This window comes from Xiphophorus couchianus, chromosome 4, assembly GCF_001444195.1.
Source record: "Xiphophorus couchianus chromosome 4, X_couchianus-1.0, whole genome shotgun sequence".
NCBI lineage: Eukaryota > Metazoa > Chordata > Actinopteri > Cyprinodontiformes > Poeciliidae > Xiphophorus > Xiphophorus couchianus.
The window spans coordinates 2,771,192-2,790,590 of record NC_040231.1 but is presented as its reverse complement, the minus strand read 5'-3'; the positions used below and the strand labels follow the sequence as shown (position 1 = coordinate 2,790,590).

The window sequence follows — 19,399 nt, the reverse complement described above, 5'->3', positions numbered from 1 at the left end:
AAAAAGTCAAAAATTACTTAAGATTTGAAATTTCCAAAATGTTAAAAATTTGAAAACTGGTTCAAAAGTCAAAAGTTTCCTAGGAAAACTGAGAAATTTTGAGACTAATCTCAGAAGTTTTTAGAAAAAACACTTGGAAATGTGTGAGATGGGAAAGTCAAAAATTTGCTAAAAAAAAACCAAGAAATTTTGCAAAGTCAAAAATTAGAAATTAATTTCTAAGTTTTTCAAACTCAGACATTTCCATGTTTTTTCTAGAAAATAAATAAATAAAATTTGAGATTGATCTCAAAATGTAAGTTTTTTCCTAAAAAAAATTTAGTTTTGAAACTCAGACATTTCCATGTTTTTTTTCTATAATTTTTTTTAGATCAATCTCAAAATTCAGTTTTTTTTCTAGTAATTTTTCCAGTTTTCAATCTCAGAAAACTCCTTGTTTCGGTTTCCTCAAATGAATTGAGTAGCTAAACGTTGCGACAACCATAATGTTAGGTTTTACAGTGCATTTATGCATGTATCTGTGTTGGTTAAGGATGAGCTCTATTATACTGGTATATTTTATAGTGCAGTGACTCAATAATGATGTGAATAATTTAAGAGTATCAAATAAAGGATGAGTGACTCTGAGTCGTATTTCTTCCAGCTGCCCTGACATTTCGGGCGTCTAGCAGAGGAAATATTGCAGTTTCTCCTCGACCTTTCCCTGCTCAGGTGAAGGAAACTCGGTTGTTCATCAGCAGCAGAAACAACCGCCAGACACACATTTAGGAGGAGGATGAAGCCGAAAGCAAAGCCCTGCTGTGCTCACAAAGTTTCCCCGCTTTTACTCAGTCAGCATGTTTTACGAGTTTCCCGAACTCAGATTAGAGTTTGACGAGCCGCATTAAAAAAGCAGAACCTGCTTTCAGCTTAAATATAACCAGGCCTCTTATTTATTTATTTTAAATATATATATATATTTATATTTTTTGCTGTGGGAGAGTCTCTAAGTTTCCCCTCCGAGGAGGTGAAATCCTCCTTTCATCAGACGGAGGAAAAGCTGACTCCGGCTTTCAGCTGCTTTGATAATTATCTTCTCCATGTGGAAACAGCTGCTGCTCTTCAGTCTGGACACAAACCCGGAGATAAACACGCTGCTGCGCGCGCACCGCGTTCAGTGCTGCTGCGCGCGCATCGCGTCCAGTGCTGAGCTCGCGAGCGCACCGCGATCACTGCGGCGCGCGCAGCTTCCGCAACTCATAATAATAATAATAATAATAATAATAATAATAATAATAATAATAATAATAATAGCTAATCAGCTATAATTTGACGTCAAGCTCAAAGTTTTCTTTTTTTTTAGCTTACATTTGGCAAATGAAAACGTTAAACCTGTTCAGCAGGTTTTAAAAACATGCAGAATATTTTTAATAAGCTAAAATCAAAGAGTTGTTGCTAAATTAATCCTGGACCAACAGTTCTTCCTCTGTACATTTCAATTTATTTATTTTTATACTGTAATTACTGTTTTATCTCAGGGTTCTTAATTTTTATGAAAACATTAGAACATATGAAGAACACAAACAAATTTATAATACAAACATTACCATAAAGCAGTAACATTGATTAAAAAATTGTTTCTTTTAAACATATTTGTTAAAACTGTCACCATGTTGTGACAGTTTAAGAGAAGATAGATAATCTGTGAAAAGATCGATTTCCTCCAATCGCAATCAAAAAACAACCAATCAGAGTGAGGAGGAGGGTCTTCGTGATGCCAATACCCCTCATGACCACGCTGCTAAATGACATTTATCTGCTGTCATCGGTTGGTATGCTAACTAGCATTAGCATTTGTGTCAGATTCTATCAGGAAGATGCTGTAACATAGCAGAGAGCAAGTTGGGAAGGGGAGTGGCGCATACATGAGCAGGATTGACAGCGCTAAGACACGCCGCCTGGCTCTGATTGGTTATTTCTAGTTGGAACTGGAAGAAAGCAGAGAAGAGGTATTTTTTCACAAATTATCTGTTTCATGTCACGACATGGTGACAGTTTCAACAAATATGTTAAAAAATAATTTTATAAAAGTTACATACTGCAGCTTTAAGCATCCATGTCTGTGTACTTTTGAACATTTTGAAATTTAAAGTATCTAAACTTCTGGCTGAGTATTACATGATGGCGTGGTCACATCTGAACCAGAAGTGATCCGCGCCATCTTGGTAGGTAAGTGCAGCGAAATGCATAGGCAGATCCAAAACAAAAAAGAAATGTGGACACTCTTGAATAAAGAGAAAGAAAAATACATGATTATGGTTCTGATGACTAGCAAAGTAAGTATATGTAGTAACAAACATGTGGTCTACATGTCCATCTTAGCTGGCAGACAAAAACTACATTAGCTAAACTAACTTTGCTAGTTCGGTAGTAAGTACTACAGTAAATATCACTGATATTTATCTTAGCATTACACAGAGGGGGGCAGAGTACTCAGAGTAGCTGTAATGTACTTATGTTGTTTATAGGTTAGATAGGAAGAAGGCGAGAGCTAGTTCTAAGCTTGTGGCTTGTTAGTTGTTTTCACAACAAACTTTGTCAGAGGTGCAGTGGTGCAAACTTTGTCACCTCTGCAAACCCAGTTTGCAGAGGTGTGATGTTACATGAGAATTATGTATTCTTCAAATTGAACTCACCGCAACCTCAATGTGTGTCGTATGTAAGATACTGACTGCTTCTGATTACTCCACACAATCCCGTTTTCACAAAAACACAAAATAACCCTTGAAAAATCCCAATAAGATTGAAGATCTGATGAAGCAGGAACCTAATTCAGCATGAAATGATAATGATTGTAAGCATACATGAAAACCTGCCTGTTTTTTTTTTTTTACTTTTCTGGCAGGTTGTGTTTGGTCCTGGTCGTTCATCCGCAGCGAATCCAGGTATGACGAGGTGTTTTAACTCAGCAGGAGGCATCATGCAGCTTTTCTGTTCACACAATTATCAGCAGAGAGCAGCTTTCTGTTTGAGCTGGAACTGCATCAGTAGCATCCATCACTCCTGTTCTGAAGCAAAAAGAGACGGCCATCCTTAAAATAAAAATATTAATCTGCAATTAAAAATGTGATCACAGCTAATTTTGCCTCTTTTTCTTCCATTATTTGTCCTCAATCAGAATATTTAACACATCCAATCAGCTGCAGAAGGAAGGAAATCCTTTGATATGAGTCTTACTGTCATTAAAGTCTCGTTACTTGACATGTTCTGTTGCGTTACCGTGTTGAGAGGTATCTGTTGCAGACCTGAGTGGGTGGAGGAGATAATTATTGCATAACCTGTCACTCCTCACCAATAAATCATAAGTCCCTTAAAGGCTGCCAGGCGCGATGGGGACTCAGGATGTTTCTGCAGAGCATTTCAAGCCTGTTAAAGGGATGATGAGGCAGCTTTGATCCTCCGTCACTGGGATTAATATTTCAGCTTTCAAGGCTAGGAATTTTAAAAGAGCAGAGAAATAACTGACTTTCTATGAACAATAAACTCTTTTTGGAGGAAAAGTGCTGAACTCCACCCATTGCTTTTGAATCCAGGGGGACAAAGGATGAGTAAAAACATGTTTCGCTCTGTCAGCCCTGTGCGTCATTGTGAGGTAATTAAGGGTTGCGGGTTTGGGACCTTTTCGCTTCTGTCTGCCTACACGGTGAACATTTGTCCTTAAATAATGCACACTGTTCATCCTTGTGTAATTGCAGTGCGCAGAAACTGTAGTGACATTTTTTCCCAGCAATGAGAGGAATTTTTTTCCTCATCCCTGCTGCTTCTCTGCATAAAACGTTTGTGTCCAGAAATACAAAAATACGCCCGCCTTCAGCAGCCTTACGCGCAAACAAACCTACAGGAGCAAAGGAAAACATACTTTTATGCTGTTTTTGACAGAGTGGGAGTGTTTCGCTTTCATAACAAGTGGCTGTTAACATTTAAAGAAAATGTGAGGTTCTCAAATAGGGCACATCTTTAGGTAGCATTTAACAAAACCAGCAAAGTTCAGGCTGTTTTATGAATTCTTTCAGGAAATCTTCTATTCAATAATTGCACATCTGCAAGACGATGCTTCGTCTTTCCAGTGTTTTCTTTGCAGCGTTCATATACAGTCCAAAAACATGTAAGGACTTACTGACAGCTTAGTCCACCCAAAACAAATCTGTCAGATATGTCTTTAATCAGTTCAGTCCCCACAATAAAGGCACATTTAAAAACTAATACAATACCATAATGCATTTTTATTTAGAAGCATATTACTTATTTATCAGTGGGCTTCATTTAAAGAGCTGAGATAAATCATCCTCACCAACTGAAAACTCCTGATGGCATAAAGTGCAAAGTTTCAAGCACTGACAGATTGAAACCACCGATTATTTTCTTCCCAATCCTTATTGCAGTTGCAGAGTCTCCTGTTCTTTAGAGATTTCTTCATACAAGGCTGGAAAATAAATAAAATGTTCAGTTTAACTTTAACGTCTGCAGACGAAGCTCAGCTGCGCTACAAACTAACAAACAGACTAACTAAGAATAAGTAAACTAATAAATCTAAATACACAAAAAAACAGAACACAGGAATAAGCACAAAGAAATGAAATAAACATAAATGGAAAAACAATGAAATTATCAAAAGGGTTTGAAGAAATCTGCCAGTTTCTTTTGACAGCTCTTGTTTTGTAAAGCTTTAAGGTTCAAAATGGATCCTTTTCATTTTTCTACTTTGTGTTTGAAATGAAGAACTGACAAAGAGGTTTTTCCTGGATTCTGAAATAATTCATGTAGTTGAATGAAACATTTCCATTAAAAAACAACACACCTTCATTATTGAATCCACAGATTATTATTGATCCATTTTACGACAACCTATTAGGAGTCAGAATGTTATAAATTAAGCAATTAGGAGACAAATTTAACATTTAAGCTTTAACTTATTTAGTATTTATTAGGTATATGAATAATAAATAATTTTGTAGATGAACAACAGATGAATGATTGCTGCAGGTTAATCAGTTTAATCTGTATCCCGTTACAAAACAAATGAATCCTGGAATGTTTGTGTCCGAACTTTGCTCCGACTCAACTGGGAATTAAATCAATTCCAATCTGCCGTTTCTGAGATTGTCCGCAGATACGAAGCCATCGGTTGCCAGTCAGAGGAGCAAAAGAAATCAATACCGGCAGAAATATTTCAGGCTTTTCAGAGCCATAACTGGCAACTAGAGGAGGCATGGGAGGTCAGCTGGACGAGATGAGCCTGCAGGCTGCAGAACGCCACATTCACTTCATCGTTCAGACAGAAAGACAGAAAATAATGAAGAGGAAGATTCTGCAAACCTTTAAGAGGAATGCAGAAACTCATTTCACAGCTAGACAAAACATTTCTCTACTTTTAATTGGAATACAGGTAAAAAATAAATACCGTAAATAAATAAAAAGGTTTATGTTTCATATCCACATGAACCTTTATTAACAAGAAACTCTTTAAAACGTTAACAAATGAATTTATAAAGAATCACGGTCAGATCCAGAAGAAGTTCAATAAAGTATTTTTATTCATTCATATTACGGGGAAAGTATTGCTATTGGTGAAACATGTAGTGTTGCAAAAACACAAAATCTTACCAAGTATTTTTGATCTAGTTTTTGGTGCAGGTATATCAGTACACTTAAAATAAAACCAAACTAACTTACAACTTTCCAACATGAAATATGAGGGGTTTTTTTTTTTTGAGTGAATAATTTCTGAATATTGATTAAAAAGTTCTGGTTAAACTGGAAGGTAATTTCACTTACAAGAGAGAAAAAATGTTTATAAGTGAAATAATCTGCCAGTGGAACTAGTCGTTTTTTTAATCAATATTAAGAAATTATTTACTGAAAACAAGCTCATATTTCTTGTTGGAAAGTTGTATTTATAAGTTATTTTGTCAAAAGAAGACAAAAGCAAAATCTCCAATTTTGGGTCATAATATTATCACCAAATATTGCCAATAATCCCCAATCTGGTTTCTCTTTTGGAAACTTTTGGACATTCTAGTCTGATTCATAATTAATCCGTCATGAAGGAGCTTCAAGATATTAATAGTCAAGTCAAACTTATTTCAGTTTTGCTTCCATGAATACTAAATACTTTTTTTTTTAAATGATATTATGTGGAAAAAACTCAATTTGTGCTGCATAATTCAGCCTCTGGTTTGAATTTCCAGGTCTGTGATAATTTCACGCCTGTTAATGGAAACCTTTAAGCATCCAGTTGAGCAGCTGAATTATTGGAGTCTTGGGTCACAAAGAAAGAAATTAAAGATGAAATGACGTCTGCTGGAGTTTTGATGCCCAGCAGTTTATTTTAAATATTTATTTTAATTCTTGGAAAAGATTAAAGGATGAAAACAAAGACAGAACAAGAGAGAGAGACAGAAAAATGTAATCTGATAGACCGACATAAAACAGCTCATCGCTGTGAGATGGAAGGAAAATAACACAGCTACATACAAAATCTGAAAAGTGTGGTGTGTATTTGTGTGTAATGAATGGATGGGCTGGCAGACGGACGGACGGACGGACGGACGGACAGATGTTTTGTTGGATGTTTGCATTTTCTGTGAAGCTTTATTTTTGTTCATATCTGTGACTCCTGGAAACATAACACATCTTTTCCAGACAAACCAATAATAACACTGATCAATAGCAGCACTGATCAATAATAACACTGATAAAGGCAGCCAATCAGAGGGAGTGTTTCTTCCACAAAGATCAGTAAAATAACCGCCACCAACAACTAACCCCGAATAGTTTTGATCCAGACATTATCTTAATAATCCACTAAAAAACCTAAAAGAAGAAGAAGAACCAGCATAACATCCGGGTGTAAATGGCGGACAAAGCCTTGAAACCATGTCTGCTTTCATGGCAGCTACACTGATGAGTCACTCAGTCATGAAATTAGTTGTGACGGCGGTCGGTGAAGTTTGCGTTGCGGCGACGTGACACCGGCGCTGTAATGATGCTCATTAATCATGCTGGTCTTATTCCTTCTCAAACGACTCGTGGGACTTGAGATGCAGCAATTAGTGATGAGTCACCACGTTAACGGCCGACCTCGATCCGCACAGCGCGAGCAGCCGGGCCAACGACCAATCAGGAAGGACGACACTCTTCCTTCCTATATGTGAGATCCGGTCGGTTCATGCAGGACGGCTGAAGCTCTGCTTTCCCACTGGAGGTGTTCTCTGCTGGACGGCTGCTAACAAGAGAACTTGGCAGACGTCAAATCGATGCGAGAATAATCCTGGAAGTCACGCTTCACTGATAAAAACTAGAACTTTTAATCCGCCATCTTTCTCTGCAGGTCTAAACCCAAACTTTCCCATGTAATAGCCCTCAAGCAGGGCCAGTCCAAGCATTGTTGGGGCCCTAAACAGGTTTTTTTGGGGGGGCCCATCATACCAACATGTCAACAGCAGATGCTTCTTTATTCCTATGATGCTCTATGAGTAACAAAGCTGCTATCATTAGCATAATTTGTAATTAGCTTACATTATACCAGTGTTGATTTGAACGTTTTGTCTAGTTTCTTGTGCAAATATCTTAGTACACTTGAAATGATGCAAAACTAACTTACAAATAACTTTTCAGCAAGATATAAGACACTGGTTTTTAGGTAAGTAATTCCTTAATATTGATAAAAAAGTTCTAGTTCCACTGGCAGATTATTTCACTATAATAAGGCGCATGTGCATAATATGCATTCTGGCATAACTGACCCTTTGAGAACATTTCTGATTCTAATGTGGCACAAAATGGAAATTATTTTTATTCTCCTGTTTTAGGAAATCAAACATGGAGGATTATCTTCTGCAACAACACAAATACTTTCTATAACATTATATAAACTACCTGGATTATTTTATCGTTTTCCTTTATTTTGGTAAATTCTGTTTCTCTTCTTCCTCATTTTTCACAAACAGCCACATCAGGGGTCAGGCTGAAAGCAACCCACGTTTCTTTTTTTTTAGCTTTTGATAGACTGACCTTTGTGAGATATAAGGTCAAAAATAAAGCTGTTATTTTTCCGATACTGGAGTAGTGGGTGTTGATGTCAGTGAAGATCAAATGGAAAAAACAAAAGGCAAGGAGGTTTTATTTTCGCTGCAGCATTCACACCGAGTAATTCAACGTGTTTTATAGGAAATACTGCACGACGCATTAAAAACACATGAAAAGTGAAGATTTGATAGATATGAACAAATCTAAACCAAAAGTTTCAGTTTTCAGGGAGTTTGTTTCAGAGTTGATGAGAATAGTAACTAAAAGCTGCCTCACTTTGTTTAGCCAGTCTGATGATTAAACAACAAAGGTTAAGTATTTAATAAAATATCTCATTTTCTTGGTGTTGGGGAGCCGCATGTAAAGGAAATCTCATCTCCTGCAAATAAAGACATCCACCATTTTCTCTGTTTGGAGTTCAGTTGGAAAACATTTTATTCTGGCAATATCTAATGGTTTGTATTAATTGAAATAGTAATAGATATTGTTGTTGCGCAACACCCCCCCCCCTCCTTTCTGTCTCTACTCTCTCACTCTCGTACTTCCTCTTCTGAGAGGGGAGATGTGCTACCAGCTCTCCGTCTAACGGGTCCGTTGAGTTTCCTAAATCTGCTGGGATTTACCCTGTCCAGAACTGAAGTAAACTCTGTTTAAGCTGGTTTCGAGAAACGATTCGCCTGGTTATCTGACGGCCTACATCCAGGTGTCCCACCCTTCTTCCCCCTGTGAATTAGCCAGACTGAGCAGCCTACAGCCAACTAGTTTCACAGAGCACACCTGTTAACGGTCGCTCGTTCTCTATTTTGCAACTTGCATTTGTTATTGAACCAGGTAGGTTTTAGTAACTCGGGCGAGTCCCAAGGATGAGGTTTTAAATATGGGCTACCAGCAACCTAAAAACATTTTCCACCTCTTCCTCTCCAGAATCAAACATCACAGCTATTTTACAACCATCAAAGAACTTTAAGGCGACTCATTAACTGAATGTCCACAACATCTTTAGATTTTCTTTATGCTAAATATTTTATTAGTAAGGCATTTTTGCAAGGGTCAGTACAGCTTAATTCAGTAGCAGAAATAATCAAATAAGTAAAATCAATCATCTAGTCTATCTTTCCCTACTGCTGATACTGAGAACTAAAAAAGGGAACCTTTGAGAGAGACGGACGGAGTTTGGCGCCTCGAACCCCAGACCTGGCACGATGATGAAGAAGGTGTTGCAACAGGAGGAAGATGTTGATCGATGAAGGCCAGGATCTCCGCAGGTCTGATGAGCCTCCTCTCCGCATGGATGCTGAGGTCACACAGGACTTGGTGCTGGCAGGAAAAAAGGCACCAGTTCTTCTTCCTTGTCTTTGTCTTCATCTTTGTCTTTGGGGTCTGAACCCAGCCGATGAGAGAAGTGCGATTCGAAGCCACAGATTGTGGGCCAGACGGGTTGGTCTCCATGTGCAGGACAGTCTCCGGCTCCGTGGCCCCGGCTCTTCTTCAGCTGCAGAGTTCTTTGTCCATCTCGATCTTGGCTCGAAGCTGCCCGGAGGATCCAACGAACGGTTCCTCTTTTGCACCCACCTTATATAGGGTTCATCTGTCTGCTTAGACAGATGATCTCATATCCGTCACTGTCTTAAGAGACATCATGTCATGATGTCTGTGCCAATGTCTCAGGGCTGCTCAACCTCCTGTTTCCTTATAAGGTGCTGATCATCTCTGCTCTCCTGTTAGTTCCCCTTTTTCCCTTCCTGTCACCTTTCACCTACCATCTACCTCCAACATATCAGTGATGTTTAATTGCAGTTTTACAACCTTTTACACCATTTCAAGTTCAATGTCAAAATCACATTTATATCACATTTATTTTCTTTAGCTTCTCTGATTTAGCATTCATTTATAATTTTATAACCATAACTTATTAATTATACTTATTATAATCTTAATGTGAGTTATTACAGATGTTTTTCTGAAAAGAAACCAAGAATAATCCATGATTCTAATTATTTACTACCAAAGTTACAGTTACTTGTTTTTCTTGTAGTTCCCACAAATATAAGTGTAAGTATTATTACAAGTAAATCAATATTAATATAAGTATTTTACTTTGAATCTTATCAAATTACTCAAAATGTTTAGATTTAATTTTTTAAAACTTTCATGCTTTAAAATAGTCTCAGCTATTTTTATAAATCTGCAGGCTGGAAACTTCCTCTTTTTCCAGGAAACCTGCTTTTCCTGTTTAATGACTCTCTCTGACTGACTATGATTTCTTATGATTAGATAGAAAAAAGTAGAATTAAAGCAAAGTTTGCATGAGACAAAAACAACACACACAACTAGATTTATTTTATTGACACTTAAGTCTACTGTTGGGCCTAGATGTCACTTGAGTGATTCATTTTAAAGATAATTTTATTTATTATTACTGTTAAACTAACTTTATTGACACTTAAGTCTACTGTTGGGCCTTGATGTCACTTGAGTGATTCATTTTAAAGATAACTTTATTTATTATTACTGTTAAACTAAAATCTCCAGCATGGGGAAGTGGGATGAGCTCGGATTTTCTTGACAATATTGATTAGTTGTTCAAATTAAACTCTGAATCCATAGTGACACCAATTTTTATTTTAGCTTTCTGGTCTTTAGCCACATTTCTAACCTCACATTTTTAGGATTGCAAAACAAAACATTTTGTCCATTCTGAATAAATGCTTGAATTCATATCAAAATGTTCAAAACATTTGATGCGAGTTAGATGGTCAATTTATTAGAGATTACACATTTGAACATTGTAAATTTCATTAGTGTAAATTTAGGTATGATGCTAATTAGATCCATTGGGCACTTAAGGAATGAATCATCAGACTGTTTTCTCTTTATATTCTGATCATTTTATTGAAGCTGCTATTCCTCGAACAGATATATACAGTATATATACAGTATATGGTGGTGCAAGAATGGAGCCTTGAGGACCTCCAGATTGGATTTTTGTTTTCTTTTCTCAGGTTTATATTAACCAAATAACTCAAAAATAGACCAAATATTGTCATTTTTAAGGTGAAATGTCTGAAAACTGTCTGGTCAGATATGTGCCTGTCATTACTTATTATTGAAGCACTAGATTTAGTTTCTTTAAAAGAGGTTTGATTGTTGCAATGAGAGGCAAAGCAGTTGTAGGTTCAACATGGATGAATTAATGTATAACTGCAACACAAACACAGAGTAACAGACAAACAGCTTGATTGGATGCTTCTTGGGCTAATAGCTGCTGGAGATACTGGAGGCAGAGAGCTCATTAGACTCTCTGTCAGTTGGTGTTAACTCACCAGTCTCAAACACGGTGCAGCGGGTAAGCAGAAGAACAACTTTAAAGGATTTAAGGTCTAATAAAAGGGGGGAAAACTGAATTTACTTAGAAATAAAATGAATTCTGATTATATTTGTGTCACTGGGTGAAGTGTCAGGCTGGGGGAGGAGTTAGAGGAAGGTGAGCGTTTCTCTTTTCAGGATGGTGGTGATCCGTTGGACAAACAGATGGAAACAGTAAGCAGAACGACGTATTAGAGCCAGTATAGACATGAGTACGTTTCCTCCAAAAAAGTCTGAAAATATGAGATTAATCTCAGACATTTTCTAGAAAAAATTGGAAATCTGAGTTTGAAAAGTTGAACATTTGCTAGAAAAAACTCAAAGGTTTAGAGATTAATCTAAAAAGGTATTCAAGAACAGACAAAGAAATTTCTGAGTTTGAAAAGTGGAAAATTTGCTAGAAGAAAATCTCAGAAATCTTCTGGAAAACACTTGTAACTTTCTAAATTTGAAAAGTCAAAAATTTTTGAAGTTTGGAAATCTGAATTTCAAAAGTCAAAACTTTTCAAACTGAGAAATAAAAAAATTGAGAATAAAGTCATAATATTATGAGAGTAGTTATAATATGAGAATATAATCATACTTTTAGAAAAAAAGTGAAAATATGAGAATGTTCATAATAGTAGAAAACTAACATTTTATGAGAATAATCTAAAAAAAATGAGGAAAGTCTAAATAACACAAGAATAAAGTCATAATATTACAACTTTATTCTGTTTTTCCTTAGTGTGGCCCTAACGCTACAATGTCTTCAATAAAACTGTTTAATAAAACATGCAATCAAACAACAACATTATCAAAACAGTAAAAAAAAATCTATGTCAAAATATCAGTATTTTCTCAAATCAGATTTTTCAGTAAATGTCAGTGATAACTCCCAGGTACTTACAGAACCCAACAGGTTCGTCTTTAATGGGAACTGAAGGTGCTGGTGAGCCTTAGAGAGTGAAACACCAAACAGCCAGCAGACAAATCTGTAGACATGACAGCAAGAATACATACAGAAAGTTTAGTACAAGGAAGAAACTGCATCACAAAAAAATGCACAAATACGTTACTAAATCCTTCTTAAAAAGGGCATGTGCAATTTTAAAACTTAATATAATCTACAGCTGTGTGTGTGTGTCTATGTCTGGTGAATTTTTGGTTAAAACATGTTTGTTTTTCATTCAGTGGGTAGAAAATCCAGAAATTTTACTCAAGAGTAGAAATACTTCATAATAAAATTACTCAAGTAAAAGTAAAAAGTACAGCGTAGTAAAAGTACTCGTAAAAGTAATTTTTTTCAAAACATTACTCAAGTAAATGTAATTGGGTAAATGTAACTAGTTACCCAACTCTTCCCAAGAAACAACCTCATTATGCAAATAAACTCTGATAAAATTATTGCAATTTGGAATTGCATAAATTGATGGCATGTAATATCCATCCATCTATTTTCTAACACCCTCGTCCCTTAGAGGGGTCGGGAGGAGCTGCTGCCTCTCCAGCTAACGTTCTGGGCAAGAGGCGGAGTCACCCTGGACAAACAACCATGCACACACACTCACACCTAGGGAGAATTTAGAGGACTTTGGACTGTGGGAGGAAGCCGGAGAGAACCCAACCACTGTGCAGCCCAGCATTTAATATGTTAAAGAATAAAATAACCAGATAAATTGAAGCTATTTGAAGGCAAGAAAAGGCCAAAATGCAAATGATGTGTTTAAAAGTAGAGCTGGGCTCTCATGCTGTAACACGGAGAAGGCTGCATGTTATCCTCTGCTTGCTGTGGCTCCAGTTGTGTCCTTCATCCTGTTCTGGAGTGATCCAGCTTTAAACCCAGCACTGATTGCTGGATTCGGAGCTGATGGAGATAGAGGAGCAGGAAGCTTCGATTGTGCCTGAAGCTGCATGACTCACGTCTCCCTCCCTACACCGGCTTTAACGACTGAGACGCCAATTTAACGTTTCATTCAGGACAACCGGGCCATTTCATTCACAAACATGACTTCATTAGTTTTTTGTGCGGTGCATCGTTTACATTCAATGGCTCAGTTCTGTAGGAGACGCTTCCGCGCTCTCGTTTGCTCCGCTGCACCGCCGAGGTCATTAGGTGATTAGATTCGACTTTCTGCAGGCTGCACTCCTTACAATAAATGATCAGAAAAGAAAACGTCGACTTGTCTGAGTGAACGCTTCACGTGTAAACAAATACAGGCTGGTTTGGAGTAAATAAACTCCTTTTTATGCACTGGAAGTCACGTCAGAGGAAGGTAAACAGCAGCTTTATGCTCCAATAGAGGCATACACTGCAAAATTACTCAATCTTACCAAGTATATTTGGTCTAGTTTCTAGTGCAAATATCTTAGCCCACTTGAAATACAACAAAACTACCTGATAAGTAACTTTTAAATAAGATATAGGAGCTTGTTATAAGTCAATAATTTGTTAAGATTGATGGAAAAGTTGTAGATAAACATGGTGATTATTTCACTTATAGAACTAAATGTTTCCCATTTTACAAGTGAAATAATCTGCCAAAGGAATTAGAACTGTTTCATCAACATTAACAAATTGTTGACTAAAAACAAGCTCTTGTTGAAAAGTCATTTTGATCCTTTTTCAAATGTACTAAAATATTTGCAGTAAAAATTAGACCAAAAATATTTGGTAAGATTTAGTATTTTTTGCAATGCAGGAAAACAAATCTGTATAACTCAGAAAGATATAGCAGTCAGGTGTAATTAATTAACTGATCTTCATTAGCAGCTGCATTTCCCTTGACCGTATAATTATACAAATTTGAATTATGAATTATTTACTTAATGGAAACACAGGGATAAAAAAATAAAATTTTTCATAAGAATTTGTATTTCACAAAACTGCAACAGAAACAAAATCACAAGAGTCACATGACCAACAAACAGATGTTACTACTGAGGGAAACAACAAAGAAAATGGCAGGTAGTGGTAGGAGGATGATGGTGCAACATGTTTTTAATAACTTATAGTGGGAACAAACATATTTACACTGCAATTGCACAATGTGGTTTATTTAGCAGAATATGGCTAAAGTTTTGCACACATTTATATTGGAAACATAGCTAATGTGATCACTTGTATAAACCACACCAGTGATTAAAGTGAACTACAGTGAGGTGATAATGGAGAAAAATAAAGATGTGTGTCATCAGCATAGATATTATAACAAATGTACTTCGATATCCAAACTGGGACGCTGCCCATCAATCTGGAAAAGGCATTTCCAAACTCTCTGAAACACATCATTGCACAGAAAGCCAATTAGAAGAAGAAAAACAAATAAAATATTTCTTATTCTTCCCAAGAAAGGAGATTTTGAGCAAATTTGTCTGGTGAGAATGAAAAAAAATCTCAATTCAAAGGAAGAAGTTCTCTGTTTTTTGTCAGAGAAATGAAATGGAAGAACAAGAACTTCATCTCAGCATCCACATATTCTCCGTGAGAAGAACAAACTTTGTCTCAGGCTCCTTCACCAAACAGCAGTTTGATCACAGCTGATATTCAGAGATTCTTTCAGCCACTTTTCAGTGAGGCTGAAGACTAATTTCAAGCTTGAGAGGAATTATTTTGCATGTCAGACAGCGGTCTGTTGAAAATGTGATGGAACAAAAGAAGATTATGAGGTTTAAACCTGGGTCATTTGCACAAGAATAACCTGAGAGTTTAAACGCAGGGCACGCTGGAAATGAGCTACAGAGAGCTTCATCTGATGTAATGAGGGATTAAAACATCTCACTAACTCGGTTTCTATTAAAAATATGTGCAGATCTTTGTTGATATTCTGCTAATGTAAAAAAACAACACAATTATTTCCATTAAATAAACAGTTAAACAGTTAAAATCACACTTAAATAAGCTTGTTCAAACAATAAGTAATTAAAAAGAATTTTAAAACTTCTTCCTGTCCTCTTCTTCATAGTTTGCGCCAGTAGCAACATCCGGCTGCCGATCACATGACTGTTGTGATACGAAAAAAGTGTTTCCATTGCAGTTTTGCCAAAACCATCTATTTCGATACATAAAAAAACTACCTTAGCTTAGTGCAAAAACTTTTTTAAAAATGAATAGTTGTTTTGTTTTTCAAAATTTGCCTGTTTCAATTTAAAGAAATTCATTTTCCTCATTTCAATTTGAGCAATTTTATGGTTAATGGAAACGCAGCTACTGGTGGGGATTTTTAGGGTAATTTTAAAGATGAAATGTTTTACTGCTAGTTTGAGTTAATCTGGTTAGCTGAGAATAAACTCCGTTGTTTACACGAAGCTTATTGCTCAAGTAATCCATTACTCTGTCAGTAACAACCCCATGCTGTTATTGTTGACTTCTCGGAGCTTTTCTTGCCCAGCAACTTTTACGGGATGACTCACCCAAGGCGGCTGTTACGCATGACAAAACGAGGGGGGTAAAAAAAAAATCAAAGAATAAGGTGGAGCAAGCAGATGGAGCATCTCACATAAAAAGGTGTTTGTCGCGGAGGACCTGAGTATTATCTGAGATCGGGGAAAAGGGCCACATGTCGCCTTGCACCGGGACCATGCAGAGCTCCAGGATGCTGAGCGGCGCGCTCCTCTGCGCGCTGCTGCTGCTCTCCGCCGGCGCCGCCGGAGCCGGAGCGCAGGGGCTGCTGGATGCGGAGTCCGAGGAGGAGCTGAGCCCCAGAGCGCTGCGGGACTTCTACCCGAAAGGACCGAACCTGACCAGTGAAAAGCAGCTGGTGAGTCCTTGCAAAACTTACGCAAAATTTACGCAATTTACACTTGAAATTTCTTCACATAAACTTTCATTTAAGCCCAATTAAAAATAAAACGGCGTAAATTGTAGTTTTTAATGTGCAAATAATAACATTTTGCATCTGAACTTTCTATTTTCTGACAGCTTGGAGCTCTCCAAGAAGTTCTTGAAAAGCTGCAGGCTAAACGACTTCCATCGTGGGAGAAGAAATTTGGTCAAGTCCCAACGGTAGATGCAAAACACGTATTTCATTTTTTCACCAAACTTTTCATATATATGTTTATAATTTAATTAAACATCTTCCGTTTTTGTCTCCCCGTCAGTGTGACGTTGGAGAGCAGTGCGCGGTGAGGAAAGGCGCACGAATCGGGAAGATGTGCGACTGTCCCCGGGGAGCTTTCTGCAACTTCTTCCTGCTGAAGTGCTTATGAGCCTCTCCGGATCGGAATGTAGCTTCGGGAAGAGAAAACTTTCACTGAATCCCTTTGTAATTACGCTCAGATTTTTTTATTTATTGCACAGCTCAGGCGCAGCTGGAGTGACTGTCCAATACTTACAACAACTGTAGAAATTGTATTATTAGGAGTAAAACATTCCGTGTTATTTTACAACAACAAAAAAATGACATGAGGATGAGAATATCATAAAACGTTTCTGTAAATATTTACTTCAACTTCAATAAACTCAACCCGTGGGACCATAAGCACACTGTAATGTCAAACCAGCAATATTATACCCTTCATCCGCTGTGTTTTGTTTCAGCTGAATGTTTTATGTGTCATGATATTAAAGTCCTGTTGTTTTTTAAAGCAGCGGAGTGGCTGTGTTCTTTAAAAATGTGTTAAAATGAGCTGGATAATCAGGTGTTGTGACATCAAGCATCCTCAGGCTGGTCAGAAAATAAAATATCAGAAAAATGTTTAAAATTAAACCCAGATGAGCCTCAGAGGAAACGGAGATGAGCCAGAAAGTGACATCAGGCTGACACCGAGCCAGAAACACCGAGCCTCCTTTCATTTCGCCCTGGGCAGCTGCAGGATGCTGACAACAAAAATAAAAGCCTGAAATAAATCTGAAAAATAATCTATGGTTAATTAGTTGACGCATATAATTAGTTCCCCCATAAGATTCAGTAGTAATCACATAAGCTATAAGTATTTCTGATTACGTTTCTACCAACATTCCACATGTAAAGACTTACAATTTTGAATATTGTTTTGTTTTAAAATAACTCAAACTCCATCAAACGTTTGTGAACAAAACATGACACAGATTTTCAATAATTAGTAAGGCAGCATTATGCTAACAAGCATAATGTTAGGCCGTGTAGCATTATTCTAATAAAAAAAAGCATAACTACACAACGTGTTGAATGTCTGGCATAAATCATATTTTGCCACGTTTACGTTCCATAAATTACACAAACACTAAAAATTAGCTGTGTTTTAATTATTTACAGAAATAAGAAGAGCTGGGTTTGAATAAACAATGTTTTCTTATTCTAATATCCTCCTTCACCGAACAGCAACATTTGTTCTGAGAATAAATTATACACAACTGGACTCTATTTAATAATTAGCTGATTTCTTAAACCGTATTGGATTCATTTATGGCTACCACTGTAAAAGGTTGTGTACATAGTTCTGGTCTGTCAGGAAATCCCAATGAAATGCATTAATCTTAGTGGCTGAAACATAATAAAATATGAAAATCAATTTGCAAAATGAAAGGAAGTACATTTAAACTGAATGATATGATTCAAATCAAACATTATCATACAGCACCATAACAGTCTGTCTTGGGGTTTCTATAATGTTTCCCTCAGTTTGTCCTTGTTCATGACTGACAGCTTATTTAGCTGTGTGACAAAGAAAAGAGTAAAGTTTAGGTAAGAAAATGAGTTAGAGATTAAAATAGTTTCAACAGTTGATTTTTAAGACAGAAAAAAAATATCCAAAATATCTGAAAAATGAGCCGAGTGAGGATTAATCCATGTCGAAACCAACAAACCTACAAACCTCCGTCTCGGTTCTGTTGAAGGGAACTCTGCTGTGGTCCGAATATGAACTCCAACCGGACACGACACCGCTCCAAAAGTAGGAAGCGGACTACAGCGCAGGGCATTCTGGGTAAATACAACAAAACAAACGCGTTAGCATAGCGCAAGTGGGAGAAATGGCTTGTGTTCCTTTATCAAAATAAAAATCCTACAACCACTAAAATCTGACGGCGCTCCATTTTGTTTGCATTTCGTGAAGAAGGAAGTGCTCATTGTCTTCTTCAGAGGTTTTTGTGTTGTTTCCTTCAGTGGTTCGTCGTGCAGCGCCCCCACAGACGAGGAGGGGAACAGGTTTTTCAAACGGTATGACTCAGATATTTTGGTCCCAAACTGAACCGAGTCTACCAGACTATCAGATATAAAAATAGAAACAAGATTGATTGAAGAGAAACAAGAAACTGAAGCAAAATTAATAATAGAATTAGAAAAAAATAATCAAAATAACCCAAATAACCCAGTCCTGACATTTGAAGCAAAGAGAAGAAAAACTTCTGCTCATGCAGGATATTTTACATTACAGTAAAATAACCCTATTATCTCCTTTATTATACATTTTCAATTTTCATTGAATATCCACCTTTCTGTAAAAATAATGTAATGTTTTGTTAATTTAAAGCCAATTGCATGTGAAAAATACATTAAACACATTAGAAAACTTAAAACTTAGAGAAGCTGCCTGGAATTCCTGGCAGAACAGCTTTCGCAGAGGAAGTCAGACGAAGCTGCAGCTGTTCTAATCACACTCACCTGGCTCTGCTTCCTAAACCTCCAAATGAGCCAAAACTCACACCCCAACGCCAAAAGGCTGAGCTCTATTTATAAGCTCCTGAACAGCAGCTGATTTTTCAGAAAAACCAACAACAAACCAGCTGAGCCTCAGTGTAGACACTGGCAGCAGCCCTCAATTTAATTTCTCTGTGACACAACAAAGTGCAATGCTTCAGATAAAACATAATTATAGAGCATTCTGTGGTGTTGTAAACCGCAAACACCATCGATTTAACCGGAACTTCATGAGACTGACAATGAGTCACAAACCTTCAGCCGTTTATGCCCTCACTCTAAATAATTAACCAAATTTGAAACAAATAGCTCCTGCACCTGCAGTATAAAACTCACTTGTTTATGACTGAAAAGCAATAATTTTATTT

At 37.0% G+C, this 19,399-nt stretch overlaps 1 protein-coding gene and 1 long non-coding RNA gene across 2 annotated transcripts; one reads left to right on the top strand and one right to left on the bottom strand.

The window, feature by feature from the left end:
• Positions 1 to 4,335: 4,335 nt before the first annotated feature.
• LOC114142477 (uncharacterized) lies at positions 4,336 to 18,364 on the bottom strand. The gene is made up of 3 exons (XR_003595023.1): positions 18,208 to 18,364; positions 12,323 to 12,407; positions 4,336 to 4,462 (listed from the first exon to the last, which is right to left on the bottom strand). It is a non-coding gene; the product is annotated as an uncharacterized LOC114142477 (long non-coding RNA).
• Positions 15,876 to 17,001, top strand: cart3 (cocaine- and amphetamine-regulated transcript 3). The gene is made up of 3 exons (XM_028013777.1): positions 15,876 to 16,172; positions 16,334 to 16,417; positions 16,513 to 17,001. The coding sequence occupies exons 1-3, from the start codon at positions 15,972 to 15,974 to the stop codon at positions 16,618 to 16,620; spliced, it is 393 nt and encodes a 130-aa protein (XP_027869578.1). The 5' UTR covers positions 15,876 to 15,971; the 3' UTR covers positions 16,621 to 17,001.
• Positions 18,365 to 19,399: the final 1,035 nt, after the last annotated feature.

Coding starts and splice junctions, on each gene's coding strand:
- cart3 (XM_028013777.1), top strand. CDS start 15,972: ATGTCGCCTTGCACCGGGACCATGCAGAGCTCCAGGATGCTGAGCGGC. Junction 16,173..16,333: donor TGACCAGTGAAAAGCAGCTG/GTGAGTCCTTGC, acceptor ATTTTCTGACAG/CTTGGAGCTCTCCAAGAAGT. Junction 16,418..16,512: donor AATTTGGTCAAGTCCCAACG/GTAGATGCAAAA, acceptor TCTCCCCGTCAG/TGTGACGTTGGAGAGCAGTG.